Source organism: Phacochoerus africanus, chromosome 10, assembly GCF_016906955.1.
Source record: "Phacochoerus africanus isolate WHEZ1 chromosome 10, ROS_Pafr_v1, whole genome shotgun sequence".
Lineage (NCBI taxonomy): Eukaryota > Metazoa > Chordata > Mammalia > Artiodactyla > Suidae > Phacochoerus > Phacochoerus africanus.
In genome coordinates, this window is record NC_062553.1 from 87,675,174 (window position 1) to 87,694,371 (window position 19,198).

At 41.2% G+C, this 19,198-nt stretch overlaps 1 protein-coding gene across 1 annotated transcript; it reads left to right on the plus strand.

The window, feature by feature from the left end:
• Nucleotides 1-490: 490 nt before the first annotated feature.
• MGARP (mitochondria localized glutamic acid rich protein) lies at nucleotides 491-14,629 on the plus strand. Its single transcript, XM_047799394.1, has 4 exons — nucleotides 491-652; nucleotides 6,554-6,657; nucleotides 11,559-11,649; nucleotides 13,801-14,629. Exons 1-4 carry the CDS (start codon nucleotides 571-573, stop codon nucleotides 14,238-14,240), a joined length of 717 nt encoding a protein of 238 aa, XP_047655350.1. The 5' UTR covers nucleotides 491-570; the 3' UTR covers nucleotides 14,241-14,629.
• The last annotated feature ends 4,569 nt before the right edge of the window (nucleotides 14,630-19,198 follow it).

Below are 19,198 nucleotides of genomic sequence, written 5' to 3' on the forward strand. Positions count from 1 at the left end.
ATTTAAAAGTCATTGTAGTAGTGAATTGTCTAGAGATTATTTCTTGGGGATTTTCTTAAGGATTCTGACCATCATCCAGAGCACTAATGGAGGCTACCCCTCTCCTCGTTTCATTTCCAGGGAACTTCCAGCTGCTCTTTCCAACCCTAGGAAAGCTAATTGAGTGCGTGAGACAAAGGGGGTTCAGATAGCAAACCGCATGATAAATCATGTCTGTCTCTTTTTATTTCGGATGCGAGTCCCGAAACATTTCCAGCCTTCTCTGTGGACTTTCACTCAGTGGAATAGAACGGGGCACGCAGGTGATGGCGATTTCTCGGTTCCCTATTCCTTTTCTGAGATGCTATTAGATTCTCGAGCCCAGGAAAAAGCAACAGAACTTGGAGGTAGGGTTGAGAGGGGAGGGTGCGGATGACCAACCCTTATGCACGTCCCCAGACCCGCCCGAGCGGGGCTGGCAGGGGTCGGCGCCCCTCCCCCGGGCGGGGCTTGCCAGGGCTGCTCTGGCTCCCCGCGCTCCGCGACAGACGCAGGGCTACAGCAGCTGCTGCGCTGGAGGCAACTGGCGCGATGTACCTCCGCAGGGCGGTCTCCAAGACCCTCGCGCTGCCTCTGAGGGCGCCCCCAGGACCCGCACCACTCCGGAAGGACGGTGAGTGCCAGACACTGGTTCGGGAGTCTCTCCTGGCGTCCACGACTGAGGACAGGTGCCCCGCACGCAGGTTGCGCTGGCCCGCCTGTCCTTGGTGGGCCAAACCCAACCCGCGGCGGCGGAAGCCTGAGATTAGGGATGTGGGGGAGAAATGGAGGATGGTGGCCGGAAAATCGCCCCGAATTCTTGGAGACTTCGGAAGTAGGGAACCGTTCCAACGCGGCTTCTGTATCTAGACTAGACTTCTTGTGTTGGAATCTTGATCTTGGGCAAGTGATTTAACCTGTTTCCCCATCTGTAAAATAGGGACAATAATGGCTGTGAGTTTGAATGAGTTAATATGTAGTTAAGGAGTTCCCATTGTGGCGCAGTGGAAATGAATCCGACAAGTATCCATGAGGATGAGGGTTCCATCCCTGGTCTCGCTCAGTGGGGTAGGGATCTGGCAGTGCCCTGAGCTGTGATGTAGGTCGCAGATGCAGATCGGATCCAGCGTTGCTGTGGCTGTGGCGTTGGCAGGCAGCTGTAGCTCGGATTCAAACCCTAGCCTGGGAACTTCCATATGCCCCAGGTGCAGCCCTAAAAAAATAAAATAAAAATAAAAAGTTAAAAGCGCTTAGAAACGTGCCTGGGTAACGTAGGCATAGCTTACGCTTTTATTAATATAGGGACCAATGCACTCTCCAGCTTCATGTGGAAGCAAATGAATAGGTGGTAAGATGGACACTGCTCTGCGGGCCAGGCAGGGTTGGGAAGGCAGTGCCCGCCCAGTAGAAATTGGGTAAATGTTCTTGAGTGAACTCTAGACTTGGCCAGAGCTCGGCAGCCGCGAGACTGGGTGATGGCATCCCCGGTGAGGAAGCGGCCTCTGAAGCACTTTCCTTAGGGGCTGCAGAGAGATCTGGAGATAGCCAGCTGCTTGGCTGCTTGGCCCTTGTGTCCACGACCCTTAGTTTTCTAATGCATAGGCAAAGGGAAAGTATTTTCTAAAGGGGAAGTGGCAGTGCCGGCTGGGAGCTTATAAATAAAAATCGACAGGTACAGAAAGCGTCTAGCACAAGCCCTAGGATACAGGTGCGTGCCAGCAAGAGAGCATGTTTCCTGCCTGCGGCCAGGGGCCCAGGAGTGCGTGCCCCTGCAATTCTGCCCCAGCCCTCTCTTTCCTAGTCCTCATCCATCTCCCTTCTCATTTCCTTCCCTCATTGCAGCGGCGGCTCTTTGCCAACTGTATGGAAAGGTGTTAGCTCTTCCTTTTCTTCTCACTTCAAAAGGCTTGTGAGGTAGCTTTAGCCTAGTTCGGGCACTGGAGCCGGGTGAGGAAGGCTCCTGCGGAAAATTCCATGGCCAATTTTTTTTTGCTTTTGATTAGCCTAATCAAATGGTGATGGTGGTGGTAGGAGAGAAGGAAAGTATGGCTAACCAGCTTTATTTTTCTCTTAAAATGCAACTGGGGAGAAGTTGCCTCCAGTAACAGAAATAAGGAGTCTTCTTCCTTGATCTTTATACCGAATAAGATAGAACAGATTTTTTGCTGGTGAAATAGGGGGAAGCCATTCATTTGAAACTTGTGTAGATAAAGGGGCTGTTGTGATTGAGGATGGGGTGGGGTGGGAAGAAAAATGAGCGCCATGACCATGGCCTTTCCAATTATCTAACCGCAAGCCTCACCCACTGTCCTCACTAACAAACACATCTCACCTTTCTTTGGTAGCTGCACACATTTCAAATAAATTCCTCCCAACTTGGGGCAAAAGAAAAGTAGTTTAAATATTCTAAATAGGGGGAGTTCCCCTCATGGCTCAGCGGTTAATGAACCCAACTAGGATCCATGAGGATTCGGCTTCCATCACTGGCCTCACTCAGTGCATTAAGGATCCCAAGTTGCCCTGAGCTGTGGTGTAGGTCTCAGACGCTGCTTGGATCCCACTGATGCTGGTGCTGGGATCCACGTGGCTGTGGTGTAGGCTGGGGGCTACAGCTCCAACTCGACCTCTAGCCTGGGAACCTCCATATGCCTCAGGTGTGGCCCTAAAAAGTAAAAAAAAAAAAAAAAAATTCTACAGGTGGTCAGTAATACTGGTTGTGGCAGTGCTTTTTCTCATTTTCATCTAATTACATTTTTGTAGTACTGATGTATTTATGTACTTTCAAAACTAGTATTGACTGGAAGTTTGGCTTCAGTCATGGACATTAAACTTTTATTGTCACTTTTGACTTCAATGAAAAGTTAAATTGTTTCAGTTTTTTGTTTTTTTCCATGTACCTACAACATGTGGAAGTTCCCTGGGCCAGGGATGGAACCTGTGCCACAGCAGTGACAATTCCCAGATCCTTAACCTTCTGAGCCACCAGGGAACTCCACCTTGTTTTAGTTTTATTGAAGGATAAAATTTTAAGTGTGCTTCATCAAATTTTGTTCTCTGGTTTTTGCTTTTAAAAATGTAATTTTTTTTTTCTTTTTTGGCCGCCCTGTGGCATTTGGAATTCCCAAGCCAGGGATCAGACCAGATCAGAGCCACAGTTGCAACCTATGCTGAAGATGTGGCAACCCACATCCGCAACCCACTGTGCCTGGTCTGGGATCAAACCTTTATCTCAGTGCTCCAGAGATGCTTCGAATCCCGTGGGCTCCAAAAAAATTTTTAATAAGTAAGTAAATTAGCTTTATAATAGACCACTGGAAGAACTACAGGAAGTCAAGATAGAAGTGTCTTATGATCCTATCACTTAGTGAATATCACTATTTAGTTGCATTTTGTTTGTTTGTTTATTTTTGTCTTTTTTTTAGGGCTGCACCCAAAGCATATGAAGGTTCCCCAGCTAGGGGTTGAAATGGAGCCCCAGCTGTGGGCCTACACTGCAGCCCCAGCAATGCCAGATCCAAGCTGTGTCTGCAACCTATACCACAGCTTGTGGCAACGCCAGATCCCCGATGCACTGAGTGAGGTGAGGGATCAAACCTGCATCCTCATGGATACTATTCAGATTTGTTTCTGCTGAGCCACAACAGGAACTCCTATTTACATTTTAATGTCCACAGTGTTCCAAACCTTTTTTCCCCCTTCCTACCTTCTTTTTTCTTATGTACATTGCTTCTACAATTCTGGGGTAGTCCTGTAAAGATTATTTTGCTATAACTTTTCACCAAATATATTGTAAATATTTTCTCATGTAAGTAAACACTCTTTTTCAAAAAATTAAAATATTTATTTCACATTTATAAATATGCTAAAATTTGTCTAATTCTTACTTAATACTTATTTCCTATTTCATTGTTGTTTTAAATAACCTTGCCATAATTGTATTTATATTTGTCTTCACTTAAATCTAGTAGATTTCTCTATTTCTTCATATTTAAAAAACTTTTGGGGGATTTTCCACTGTAGCTCAGCAGTAATGAACCTGCCTAGTATCCATGAGGATGCAGGTTCAACCCCTGGCCTTGCTCAGTGGGTTAAGGATCCAGCATTGCTGTGAGCTGTGGTGTAGGCTACGGACAAGGCTTGGATCTGGTGTAGCTGTGGCTGTGACATAGGCTGGCAGCTGCAGCTCTGATTCAACTCCTAGCTTGGGAACTTCTATATCTTATAGAAAAGGCAAAACAAACAAACAAACAAAAAAACCCAAAACTTTTCGTTGTTTATGTCTGGTGGCCAACTATGAAAGCTACATATTCACTGTATAATAACAGATGTATTTTTTTGTCTTTTTTTTTTGCCTTTTAGGGCCACACCCGTGGCATATGGAGGTTCCCAGGCTAGGGGTCTAATTGGAGCTGTAGCCACTGGCCTACGCCACAGCCACAGCAATGCCAGATCCAAGCCAGGTCTGTGACCCAAACCACAGCTCAAGGCAATGCTGGATCCTTAACCCACTGAGTGAGGCCAGGGATCAAACCTGCAACCTCATGGTTCCTAGTTAGGTTCATTTCTGCTGTGCCACAACAGGAACTCCCCCAGATGTATTTTTAAACCAAAAAAAAGCCCTACTACAAGTGAAAGCTGTAATCTCTTATGCCTCTCTGGGCACATTTGTATGGAAAAAAAATTATTATTTTTCCCAAGAGATGGTCATTTATCCAGATTAAGAACATATATATGAAATCTTTCCAATTTTGCTACTACAAAGATTTGTAGTCAGTGCAAATGTCTTAAGATTTGCCCTCTGAGGGAGTTCCCGTCGTGGCGCAGTGGTTAATGAATTCGACTAGGAACCATGAGGTTGAGGGTTCGGTCCCTGCCCTTGCTCGGTGGGTTAATGATCTGGCGTTGCCGTGAGCTGTGGTGTAGGTTGCAGACACGGCTCGGATCCTGCGTTGCTGTGGCTCTGGCGTAGGCCAGCACCTACAGCTCCGATTCAACCCCTAGCCTGGGAACCTCCATATGCCGCAGGAGCGGCCCAAGAAATAGCAAAAAAGACAAAAAAAAAAAAAAGATTTGCCCTCTGAAAATCATAACTTCTTCCCCCACCCCTGTCCTCTATGTCAGGCCACATCAAAACACTTTATTTTCCTAGTCACACAAGTCCCATGCTTTTGCACATGCTGTACCTTCTGCCTCCAGTGCAGTTTTCCCTTCCCTTATTTAGCTGACAAACTCCTACTTTCCTTCAAAACTCAGGTCATGCCTTTTCAATTGTGACAGCTACCTTGAGCCAATTAACTGTGTTCTTTCATTGCATTTTCATGCTATCATGATTTCTTTTTTTTTTTTTTTTGTCTTTTTGCTATTTCTTGGGCCGCTCCTGCGGCATATGGAGGTTCCCAGGCTAGGGGTGGAATCAGAGCTGTAGTCACCAGCCTACGCCAGAGCCACAGCAACGCAGGATCCAAGCCGCGTCTGCAACCTACACCACAGCTCATGGCAACACTGGATTGTTAACCTACTGAGCAAGGGCAGGGACCGAACCCGAAACCTCATGGTTCCTAGTCGGATTCGTTAACCACTGCGCCACGACGGGAACTCCATCATGATTTCTTTTTACATCTATTACATCATTTGACATACTGCATTGCAACTAATTCCTAGTCGGATTTGTTTCTGCTGTGCCACGACGGGAACTCCAGAATTGTACTTCTGTTTTAGATATGGCCTTATAGCAACCTTTGTCTTAAAAAAACTTATATCTGTGCATATTTAAAGGCTTTATATGAGAAAAATTAAAGTTTCTTCCTATATCTACATTTAGATTTATAGAAATGTGTTGATTTTTTTTTTTTCTTTTTAGGGCCACACCCGCAGCATATGCAGGTTCCCAAGCTAGAGGTCTAATCAGGGCTACAGCTGCCAGCCACAGCCACAGCCACAACAGATCCGAGCTGTGTCTGTGATCTACACCACAGCTCACAGCAATGCCGGATCCTTAACCCACTGATCGAGGCCAGGGATCGAACCTGCAACCTCATGGTTCCTTAGTCGGATTCGTTTCTACTGTGCCACAACAGGAGCTCCAAAATGTGTTGAATTTTAACATAAATGTCTTATTTAATATATAAATTTTAAACACAAATGTACTCAAATCATTTTTGGGAAAGATAATCTTTTCCACTAAATCCTGTGGTGTAGTATATATAAATGGATTTCTTTTGCTAATATGCATCTCGTTTCACAGTTAAAATTGTTTAGTTCTTTTGTCATTTTTCCTTACCCATGCCTGCATTCCTTCCAAGAAAAGCATGATGCTAAGCATCAAAATGACAGGTTTCACAAGTACTTATCAAATCAGATTGAGAAAATGTCAAGTGGAATTATTACCCTTCCTTGTAATACTGTATTCCCTTAAGCTAAAATCAGTTCATGTTAATATATTCTAGGTTCACAGAGGGGAAAATTTTTTTCAGATGTAATCATTTAAAATAATTTTGCCTATGGTGGAGCTAACTGTTTAAACTTGTTTTCCTAGCATCTCTTCGCTGGATGTCATCTAACAAATTCCCTGGAACATCTGGATCAAATATGATGTATTATCTGCTTGTAGGTGTCACAGTCAGTGCTGGTGGATATTATGTAAGTGTTTAAATAACTTTGGTGTTCAGGAACTCAAATATTTCCAACCTGTGGTAAAACACACAGCAGTGTCAAGGTCAGGCAGGACATGGGATTAATTAAATATATAAGATTATGAAAAAAAAATTTGTTTAAAATACTTAATACCACTAAGTATGCATGACTTTCAGTAAAAACAGTGTTACTAATAGTACTAATAGCTTACATTTGAGTGTTTACCATATGACAGATTCATGGCCCATTTAATAATTACAATAATAATTAATCCTGGTTTTGAGAGATTAACTTTTTAAAAAATTAACAGACTTTATTTTATTTTTTTGTTTTTATAGGGCTGCACCCGAGGCATTTGGAAGTTCCCAGGCTAAGGGTCTAATGGGAGTTTTAGCCTACACCACAGCACAGCAACGCAGGATCCGAGCCACATCTACGACCTACACCTCAGCTCGTGGCAACACTGGATCCTTAACTCACTGAGCGAGGCCAAGGATCAAACCCACATCCTCATGGATACTAGTCAGAGTCATTTCCGCAGTGCTACAACAGGAACTCCCCAGACATTATTTTTTAGAGCAGTTTTAGGGTTACAGAAAAATAAAGTACAGAGAATTCCTATGTATCTCCTCTTACTTCTGTGCCCCCCTTTACCATATCAGCATTCTTGCTTTAGTGAAGTACATTTGTTACAAGTAATGAGTCAATATTGATATGTTATTATTAACCAAGGTCTGTAGTTACATGAGGGTTCATTCTTAGTGTTGTTCATTTTACGGGTTTTGACAAATATATAATGACATATACCTGCCATTAGAGTAGTTTACAGAAGAGTTTCACTGTCCTATCTCCTGTGCTCCAACTAGTCATTTTTCTCTCTTCCCACAATCTTTTTACTGTCTCCATTGTTTTTATTAGCTTTATAGCTTTATTTACTTTTTTTAAAATAAAATTCATCCATAATTTTTTTGAAAAATTCAAACCATACATATATAAAATTAAAAGAAAGTTTTCCTCCTTGGTTCTCCTTATTCATTCCCTCAAAATAACACTAAAACAAACTTTTTTTTTTTTTTGGCCATATCTGTGGCATATGGAAGTTCTGAGCTGCAGCTTGCAGCTGCCACCTATCCCACAGCTGTGGCAATGCCAGATCCTTAACCCACTGCACTGGGCCAGGGATTGAACCCGAGCCTCATCAGTGACTTGAGCCACTGTAGAGACAATATCGGATCCTTAGCCCACCTCACCACACTGGGAACTCTAAACAAAGCTTTTAATAGTATGATTTTGGAGCTAAAAAATGAAATATTTGTGATTTAATAAGATAACCTTATTGAATCATTCCTCATTGTGTCTTAAACTTTCTAAATTGAAATCTAAACTTTATTATGAATAAAAACATAAGTCTGTATTTTTCAGAAACCACAATCACTACATTTTGGTTTGACCCTACAGAAATATGCATAAAGGAATTTTTAGTCATACCTGGGAGCAATCTGTAGGGCTATGTAGATGATGAAACCAAAATATATTTTCTAATCTTCAGAAATTTGAAAGCCTCAAGAAGCTTCAAACATGTCACATACTACTGTCCTTCACTAATCTACCTGTCACTCACACCCAGATTCCTTTGCTCCTACCATCTTTCTACTGCTGCATATTGAATTCACTGCCCAGAGCTACTGGAGTTAGATGTAGGTCACTGGAAAAACAGATTAAACTAGGCCATGTGATTATGTGGGAAGCTTAAAGATTGAATTTCATCTGGACATCACTACATCCCTAATATGTTTACTAGTTACAGACATGAACCTCTCGTGTCTGATAAATCTTTCTTTTCAAAAACAGTCTGAAACTGGATGGTTAAAAACCGGCTACTCCCAGGAGAACCCCCCCCCCCCCAGACTGGGTTTCTAAAAGTTGTGGTAGGAGTTCTCTTGTGGTGCAGTGCGTTGAGTATCTGGCATTGTCACTGCTCCTGTGGCACAGGTTTGATTCCTGGCCTGGAAACTTCCACATGCTGTGGGTGAGGCCAAAAAGATAACAATAAAAAATAATAAAAGTGGAGTTCCCATTGTGGCTTAGCAGGTTAAGAACCTGACCAGGATCCATGAAGATGTGGGTTTGATCCCTGGTCTCACTCAGTGGGTTAAGGATCCAGTGTTGCTGTGAGCTATAGTATAGGTTGCAGTCGAGCCTTGGATCTGGCATTGCTGTGGCTGGTATAGGCTGGCAGCTGCAGCTCCGATTTTACCCCAGCCCAGGAATTATGCTGCAAGTATGGCCGTAAAAGAAAAATAATAATTATAAAAGTTGTGGAAGGCTTTGAATGCTTATATTTAATAAATAAGTAATATCACTTGGAAATAGCTTCCAAAGTCTAAATTTGTGACCCTCTCTTCTAATAGACCTTTCTTTTGCTCTGTGCTTGACTATGTTCATTTTGAAAAAGTTATTCTCTAGGTTACACATGAGTGTGAATTATTCTTCTATCTCTTTGATTCTGCTTTAGCAGCTAACTTGTGTTTTAGCCCCTTGAACAATATGACTAATATCCTTGGGATGTTGCTGCCTGGATGATTATTTCAGGGATGTAAACTCAGGCACAGGTTCAGCTTTATTTACTGCCCTAAGAACTGAGGGTGCTGACTCAGCATATGGTCCTGTAAGCTGGCAGGAGCTCTCACCCTGTTAGAAAATATTCCCTGCCTTTATATGAAAATGTTGACTGTCATGCCTGCTGATTGTGTTCGCTCTGTGCATTTCAAAGCCAGAGGATTCAAGTCTGAATTCGCCAAACCCTGGGGGTTTGTTCAAGGGTCACTTTTGCATCATTTCCAACCACTGAGCTTATGGATTTCCCATTTTCACAGTCTAATTTTAACATGCTTATAAAATGGTTTGTAATTTGCATAAGACAATTTTTCATGAAGTGCTTCATTTTTGGAAAATTTAGAAAATATTACATATAAATATACAAAGTTTTAAAATCTGTACTCCTACCACTAAGAGAGAAATCACTACCAAGCTTTTATTATTTAAAATTTTTTTTTTTTTTTTTTTTTGCTTTTTAGGGCTGAACCCATGGCTTATGGAGGTTTCTGGGCTAGGGGTCAAATCAGAGCTGTAGCTGCTGGCCTATGCCAGAGCCACAGCAACACCAGATACGAGCCACAGCTCACAGCAATGCCGGATCCTTAACTCAATGAGCAAGGCCAGGGATCGAACCGGTATCCTCATGGATGCTTGTCAGATTCATTAACCACTGAGCCACGACGGGAACTCCAACCAATGTTTTTTTCAGCTGAGATAATGAGATAATACAAACAATATTATCTACAGCGAGATTTTCTTTTTTTTTTTTGAGATTATCATTTTAAAAATATCATTGTCTAATATGAATACAGGCCAGAGACAGCTACTTGAACTTGAAATGAAAGGATACCTGTACATTTTATCTAAGATTAAGATAGCTTTATTCCCAGTTCTGTTTCTTGCTTTTTTTTTTTAAGTTGAGGCTGCTTATATATATACATACTTTTTTTTTTTTTTTTTTTGTCTCTTTAGGGCCACACCCGCAGCATATGGAGGTTCCCAGGCTAGAGGTCCAATTGGAGTTGTGGCCGCTGACCTACACCACGCCACAGCAATGCTGGATCCAAGCCTTGTCTGCAACTTACACCACAGCTAACAGCCACATAGGATCCTTAACCCACTGAACGATGCCAGGGATTGAATCATGTCCTCAGGAATGCTAGTTGGGTTTGCTAACCACTGAGCCACGATGGGAATACCTCAATTCTGTTTCTTAACTAACCTGTGGGCAGGTAATATTTCAGGTTTTAATGACTAGCCCTTGCTTACTTCACTGGGGACAACAAATTTGTCATTTTGGAAGACTTTTTGAAAACTTTTTATTGTGAGAGAATTAAGTTTCACATGAAATTATAAGAACAAATTCAGAGAGAGTTCGTATACCTTTGACCTCGTTGTTTCCCCCAGTGATAACATCTTTCCTAACTATAATACAATATCCCAATCAGGAAATTGACATTGATATGATCCATAGACCTTATTGAGATTCTACCAGCTTTACATGCAGTGTGTGTGTGTGTGTGTGCGTGTGTGTGAATGCTCACGTGCCTGTATTTCATCCTAAACAATTTTATCATGTGTGTAGATTCGTGTATTCACCACCATGGTCAAGAGACAGGACCACTCCATCACTGTAAAGATTCCTTGTGTTATTCTTTTGTAATTGTACTCACTTTTCTTCTGCCCTCCCCTCCCTTCCTCCCACTTCCTGTCAATCACTAATCTGTTTCTCTCATTTCAAGAATGTTACCCGCCCCCCAATAATGTTAGATAAAAGCAATAGTAAGGTGTGTAACCTTTTGAGATTGGCTTTTTTTCACTCAGCATAATTCACCTGGAGATTCATCCAAATTGTTTCCTGTATCTATAGTTCATCCTTTTTATGACTGAGTAGTTTTATGGATGCATAACAGTCTGTTAATCATTCACCTATGGTAGGACATCTGGACTGGTTTTAGTTTTTGTCGATTACAAATAAAGCTACCCTGAACATTTGTGTAGGTTTTTGAGTGCACATAAATTTCTGTTTCTCTGAGATAAATCCAGAGGATATTTGTAAATGCCTATCAGAATATTTTGATTCTAGCATAGTTTATTTTTTCTTTCTTTGTCATTATCTTTGACCTCTGTTAGAGTATTTCTTTATTTCTTTTTTTAAGCACTCTACTCAGTGGCAAAGATCCAAAAGGGGAAATAAAAGAGTAGATGTGTGTACTGGTTTTCTCGTCTTTGAACTTTATATACCTTTAAACTTGGCATGGTGAATCTTAAAGCTCAAGAAATAAACTTAAGCACATATTTACTTTCAGACTTACAAGACAGTCAAAAGGCAAGCCAAACACAGCGAACATACTGCAAACATGAAAGAAAAAACCAAAGCAGAGTTACATCCACCTCAAGGTAAAGTGAATTCGCTATTTTTTTTTTTCCCTTGAGACACAGATTTTCATCATCTTAGTTTAGCAATGAACACTGTTTGCTTTTGGCTTCTTTACTAACTTAATCCAAATTGGCTCTGGTAGGAATTTGATCAGAAAGGAAAAGTCCAACTAGAGCCTAAAGAATATTGTTAAACATTTTGGATGAGTGCATTTGGTAAATGAAAACTGCTGACCAACAGCTTTGTCTTCTTTGTGTGGTAATGTTACTTTTCCCCTACTCAGGCTTCCATTCATGCAGGCATAATTTTAGTAATCTGTTTCTCTCAGCAGATGCACCTTTCATTTCCCTTATTTTTTTAAGTCATGAAACTAATTTTGTTTCAATTTTGGCTAAGATGACCTGTGTACAATGACATTAGTAGATTCAGTCATGTCTACTGAGTGTCTCAGTTGATCTGATTGATAAAATGGCAACTTATAGAAACAGAAACTTGACATTTTCAACTTACTGTATATTTCTTGCCTTAAACTGCTTGCTTTAAACCATACTTTTTCTATCTTAGCTATAATGCCGTTATTATCAAATACTATGTTCACTATATGTTTTGTTTTGTTTTGCTTTTTAGGGCCGCACCTGTGACACATGGAGGTTCCCAGGCTAGGGGTCTAATCGGAGCTGCACCTGCCAGCCCACACCACAGCGACAGCCATGCAGGATCTGAACTGTGTCTGCAACCTATACCATAGCTTGTGGCATTGCTGGATCCTTAACCCACTGATCAAGCCCAGGGACTGAATCAACATCATCACGGGTACTAGTTGTGTTCATTTCCACTGAGCCACAATAGGAACACCATCAAACACTATGATTACTGTTAAGGGACAAAGAAAATAGCTGCTCATGGACCAGTTTTAAACTTTTAATCATGACAACAAGAAGAAACAGAATATCATCAATAAACATTATTGAATATAATCGTGAGAAAGTTGATTGTAATAATAATAATAAAATACAACATTTCCTGGAGTTCCTGTCGTGGCTCAGTAGAAGTGAATCCAACTAGGAACCATGAGATTGCAGGTTCAATCCTGGCTCGATCAGTGGGTTAGGGATCCGGTGTGAGCTGTGGTGTAGGTCGCAGATGCAGCTTGGATCTGGCATTGCTGTGGCTGTGGTGTAGGCTGGCAGCTACAGCTCTGATCGGACCCCTAGCCTGGGAACCTCCGTGTGCCGCGGGTACAGCCCTAAAAGCCAAAAAATAAAGATAAATAAAAAATAAAATACAGTATTTCCATAGCTCTTTCTTGATTTTTTTTTTCTTTTTTTTTTTTGGTCTTTTCAGGGCCTCGGTGTTTGGAGGTTGCCAGGCTAGGGGTCTAATCAGAGCTGTAGCTGCCAGCCTACACCACAGCCATGGCAGATCAGAGCTTTTTTGTGGCTTACACCACAGCTCACAGCAATGCCAGATCCTTAACCCACTGAGCAAGGCCAGGCTTCAAACCTGCAGCCTCATGGTCCCTAGTCGGATTTGTTTCCGCTGTGTCACAATAGGAACTCCCAGCACGTCCTTGGTTTTAAACCTCTTTTCATGCACATTATTTTAGTCAATCCTTATGGTAGCTCTGTGAAGTAGATGTTATTAATATCCCCGTTTTACAGATGATGAAATTGAGGTTGAGAGAGGATTAGTGATTCCTCACAGTCCTCACCTAGTAGGTTGGCTATTTTTCCATGCTATTTCACATGACATGTTGCTTATTTTCATTGTTTTATTTGAATAAATAACACATATAAATTATTTTTTTAAGTTCAACAGATTCAAAGGATTCTGTAGAATAGCAGATGCTTCATTTTACCTCCCTAGCTTCTTTGTACCCTCTTGGAGAGAGTCTTCACAAATATAACTATCTAGGTCTATTCTGCCCTCCTTCTGTCCTAAACGCAAAAAATACCGTACTCTATACGTTGCTCTTCTCCTTGCTTTTTTTCACTTAACAGACTACCTTGAAGACCATTTCATAACTGTACATATTGAGTGGTCTTGTTTTTTAATTTTATTTTTATTTTGAAAATTTTTTTGGTCTTTTTTTTTGAAATGACTGCACAATGTCCCACTGTGTTCCCATGCTCTTTAAATTAATACTCTGCTTAATGGACTAAATTTTAAAGGTGAAAAAGAGAACCTAGTGAGTGCCGAGGAAGCCAGTTCAGACGCCCCTGTGGTATCTTTAGCGGAAGCACCAGTGGTAGATGCTGAAGATACTCCCCAGGCCACAGTGACAGCTATCGAAGAGGCTTCCCCCTGTCCAGACACCATGGAGGCTGCTCCTGCGGAGACCCTCGGTGCTGAAACTGGGCCAGAGGTGACAGATGCGGCAGCGACGGTCGAAACCGCAGAGGTTGGCCCTGAAGTGACCTTAGAGGTTACAGGCACGCCCCTGGATGAAGCTGTTGCCATCAATAGTGGTAAAGGTACAACAGAAAATGAAAGCCATGGTGAAAATGCTGAACTAGAAGAAAATTCTCCAGTTGAGTCAGAATCCTCTGCTGGGGGTGATTTACAGGAAGAAGCTGGTGGTGCTTCTGAGGCTGCCTCACCTCTAGGCTGATCTCATGCTGATTGACACTTCCGGAAAAAATGCCATAGAGGGTCTGATAGGTGTTTTCATAGTTTTAGTAACCCTGTTTTTTTTAAAAAAAGACTTCTTTTCTAGAAAACATTCAGTGTTTGATATCTACTGATGGATTTCAGGATTAAAAGTTTGAGATTTAACATGTCCAAATGGTTTTCTACTCTCTGGAATCAGAATATGACATGGAAGTAAAGAGCTTAAAGAGTTTCATCTGTGGATTTAAATTTTATGTCATAGGAATTGAGCTATCTATACACTCTGCAATCACTTTAATTTTGCTATAACTTTATCCTTCTGTAATGTATGTAAATCTAGATTCTTGAGTTTTGATTTGAACTGATTCAAATAAATTTGGAAAATCTTTAGTGCTTCTATTTTTATTGACTAATATACGTGTAAATAATATGTATTGACATGTACACATATAACCTCACATGAACATTGCAATGTTATCAAAGAAAACATATAATCTATGGAGAACACTCCATATGGCCATATATGTGTCCCATCTCCCATCTATACTACATGGGAGCTGTGCCCACATTTTCATTTCATTTCTTTTTTTGTCTTTTTAGGGCTGCACCTCTGGCATATGGAGGTTCCCAGGCTAGGGGTTGAATTGGAGCTATAGCCACTGGCCTACACCACAGCCACAGCAATGCCAGATCTGAGCTGTGTCTGTGAACTACACTACAGCTCATGGCAACGTCAGATCCTTAACCCACTGAGTGAGGCCAGGGATTGAACCCGAAACCTCACGGTTCCTAGTCAGATTCATTTCCGTTGTGCCACAATGGGAACTCCACATGAGTCTCTTTTTTTAAATTATTGAAGTATAGTTTATTTACAGTGTTGTGTGAGATTCTGGTGTGTAGCAAAACAATTCGGTTATACATATATACATATATATTCTTTTTCATTATAGATTATTGCAAGATATCGAATATAGTCCCCTGTGCTATATAGTATGCCCTTGTTGTTTATTTTATACAGAGTAGTTTTTATCTGCTAATCCCAAATGCCTAATTTATCCATCCCCTTCTTTTCCCCATAAATTTGTTTTCTATGTCTGTGAGTCTGTTTCTGTTTTGTAAATAAATCCATTTTTATCTTATTTTTTCTTTTAGGGCTGTACCTGTGGCATATGAAAATTCCTGGGCTAGGGGCCAAAATGGAGCTTCAGCTGCAGGCCTAAGCCACAGCCACAGCGACACAGTATCCAAGCCTCATCCTAGATATATGCTGCAGCTGGTGGCAACATGGGATCTTTAACCCACTAATTGAGGCCAGGATCTAACCCTTCTCCTCACCGATACTAGCCAGGTTCTTGACCCACTGAGCAACAGTGGGAACTCCACTTGTATCACATTTTAGACTCCACATATAAGTGATATCATATGATATTTTATCTTTCTCTGTCTGACTTCACTTAGTGTGATAATCTCTAGGTCCATCCACGTTCAAGCAATGTTTATTGAAGACTTACAGTTTGCACCAGGGATCATTCATTCACATAGTCAGCAAATATTATCTGAGCAGCTGTAACCTACCAGGCACTGTTTTAAGTGCCAAGATTAAAAAAAAAAAAAAAAAAAACCCTCCTTTCCTGGTCAGGTTCTAGAATGTGATCAAATATAAACAAGGTATGTAAGAAAACTATACAGTGTGTTAGATACTGCTAAGTGTTTAAAAAGAATAGTAATGAAAGTAAAGGGATTGTAAGTGTTGGTTAGGGGTGGGAGTTGTCATTTTACAGGGTAGCCAGAGAAGACCTTACTAAGAAGCTACCTTGTGAATAAAAATTTGTGTAAGGGGCCTAGACATGAAGATACAGGACAAGGGAGAGCAGCGGAAGATCATTCCCTACGAGAGGATTGAGCAGTGTAAAGGATCTGAAGCGTGAATATGCTAGAGAACTTGAGGAATTGCAAAGAGGCCAGTGTGGCTGAAGCAGAATGAAAAAGAGGGAGAGTAGTTGGAGATGATGTCAGAGAAAAAGAATGGTTATGCAAGGATGGGCTAATCACACAGGGTCTAGTAAGGTTTTGGCTGTTCAGGAAGTTAGAAAGTTGTCAGGGATGCTGCTGGTGCTCTGACTTGATCCCTTTAACTGGGCAGTACATTTACTTCTGGCAGCTATGAGTATCACACACACACACCCCAGCCCTCAACCTCACCCCAGACAGCTGGCAGACAATGACTAATTGCTGCTGTGTACAAAAGGTTGGGTCATCACTGTGGGACACCTCAGAGCTCCCCAGGGGCTCAGGTTGAAGCAGGTTTCCAGCTGAGATTTGATCTTTGCTTAGCTTTTCTCCCGTGTCCCATCCTGCTTGCCTCCTTCTCTCCTGTTCTCCTGAGAGCACTCCTTTAATTAATCACCTGCCTTCGAATTCCTGTTTCAAGCTTGTTTCTAGGAACTCCATATAAGATAATTGTACTGTGGTCCTAGGAAGCAGACCCTAAGAATAGATGGATGGTGATGAGGACCCCATCACTGGTGGAAGGTGGAGGACTGCCGGTCCCTAAACTTCTGTAGTAGTGTGGCTACAAAGATTTTCACCCATGGGAAACTAAGGCAGGATACAGGTGGAAGGCGATATACTGGCTGGTTTAATGCCTCTGGAATTGGAGAGGCACAAAGAAATAATAACTGTAAGGACTTAATCATTGCAGAATAATGTTTAATTCTGAGGTACAGGTTGTTTGGAATTTGTCTCAATACCAACTCTGCATTAGACTCATAGTCTAAGGTCTACACACAATTAAGGGATGCTGTTTCACTGAATATTCTGTTAGATGGAGCAGGAACACTACCCGGTACCACCCTTACAACCTCAACACACACACATACGTGCATTCTTCTCCACATTTTGGTTAGGGTGGTTCCTGTTGAAAATAATTCAAGGCAGATTCAACAACAGAGATAGTTATTATCTAATCAGCTATCCAGAGGTCAGGCAGCTCCCGGGTTTTAGTTTATTCTGTGGCTCAGTCATAAAGAACCAGCTTATTTCTATTACTCTGTTCTGCTATCAAGAATGTTTTAGCTTTATCCTTGGTAGGCTTTCCTCATAATCACAGGATGAATCACCATAATTCTAGGTATTTTATTCAACCACAATAACGTCTACTCAAAGTCTTTCAAAAGGAAGAATTTCCTTATCTTAAAAAAATAATTTAAATATCTATTTCTTCTTTTTAACGTTATTTTTTTTGTCTTTTTTTTTTTTTCCATTTCTTGGGCTGCTTCCACGGCATATGGAGGTTCAAAGGCTAGGGGTCCAATCAGAGCTGTAGCTTCCAACCTACACCAGAGCCACAGCAACGCCAGATCCTCAACCCACTGAGCAAGGCCAGGGATCTAACCTACAACCTCATGGTTCCTAGTCAGATTCGTTAACCACTGAGCCATGATGGGAACGCCTAACGTTATTTTTTAATAATAATAAACTTTATTGGTAATAACCACTATTTTAATGTTATATTATAGAAAATATCAAACAAAAGCAGGGAGAACAGTAAAAGGAGTCTTCATTTGCCCTCACCTAGATTTACCAACTATCAACCCTTGGCAAATCTTGTATTGTTAGTCCCACCTACTTAATCGTCTACCGCCACCACTGTCTTTATGTAAAAGAGTAACAACAGTAATAGTAACAATAATAATTCTTTAGTATTACTAATTGTATGGTCAGTAATCAAATTGGCTTAATTGCCTCATAAAGGGTTTTCTCCTCTCTTCAGTTTGTTTTTTGGCTCAGAATCTAATCAAAGACCACAAAGTGCAATTGGTCAATACAGCCTTCCGTCTTTTTTTTTTTTTTTGTCTTTTTGCCGTTTCTTGGGCCGCTCCCGCGGCATATGGAGGTTCCCAGGCTAGGGGTCAAATCGGAGCCATAGCCACTGGCCTTCACCAGAGCCACAGCAACGAGGGATCTGAGCCATGTCTGTGACCTACACCACAGCTCACAGCAACGCCAGATCCTTAACCCACTGAGCAAGGCCAGGGATCGAACCTGCAACCTCATGGTTCCTAGTCAGATTTGTTAACCACTGAGAAACGATGGGAACTCCAGTCTTTTCTTTTTTTCTGCAGGTTACTTCTTCATCTCCCTTTTGTTTTTCCTTGAAATTTATTTTTTCAATAAACTGAGTCATTTGATCTATAGCATCAAATCTCAGTCTGGATATTGCTTATTGCAACCACATGTTTTTGTTTTGTTTTGTTTTGTTTTAACATGTTCCTCCACACATACCCTCTACTGCCTATAAGTTCGCTTTTTTTTTTTCTTTTCCTTTTTTGGCTGTCCCATGGAGTTCCTGGGCCAGGGATCATATCTGAGCTGCAGTTGTGACCTATGCCATGGCTGTGGCAATGCCAGATCCTTAACCCACTGTACCTGAATTTAGGACCTGTGTCCTAGATCTCCAGAGACACTGCCAATTCCATTGTGCCACAGCGGGAACTCCTAAGTTGACATTTAGACCCAGAGGTTCGATCAGATTTAGCTTTATTGTTTTGACAGGAATATTTATAAGCAGTATTCATACTTCCACCGGGATTCACAATGTCTAATTGTTTTTCTCCTTGTGATGTTAGAAGTCATTGGTCCATTATTTCATTAGGAGAGGTAAAATGGTGATATTGTAATTTTATTATTTACTAGTGGGAGTATTATAAAGGGTAACTTCTTTCACCAACTATATGGTTACATTGAGAAAGAGTTCATATAGGAAAGACAGAGTAAATACTTGGATCTTTCTTTTTATAACCACTTTTCAAACAATGTGATGGCTCCCTACCATGCAGTATTATAAGTGACTAATACATAATTTTTTAATATCATTATGAACTCAGTAATTTAAACACAAGTTATGTGCTTTAATCAATTCCAGTTATTATCCTTATTTATGCTCAGATTTCCTATCAT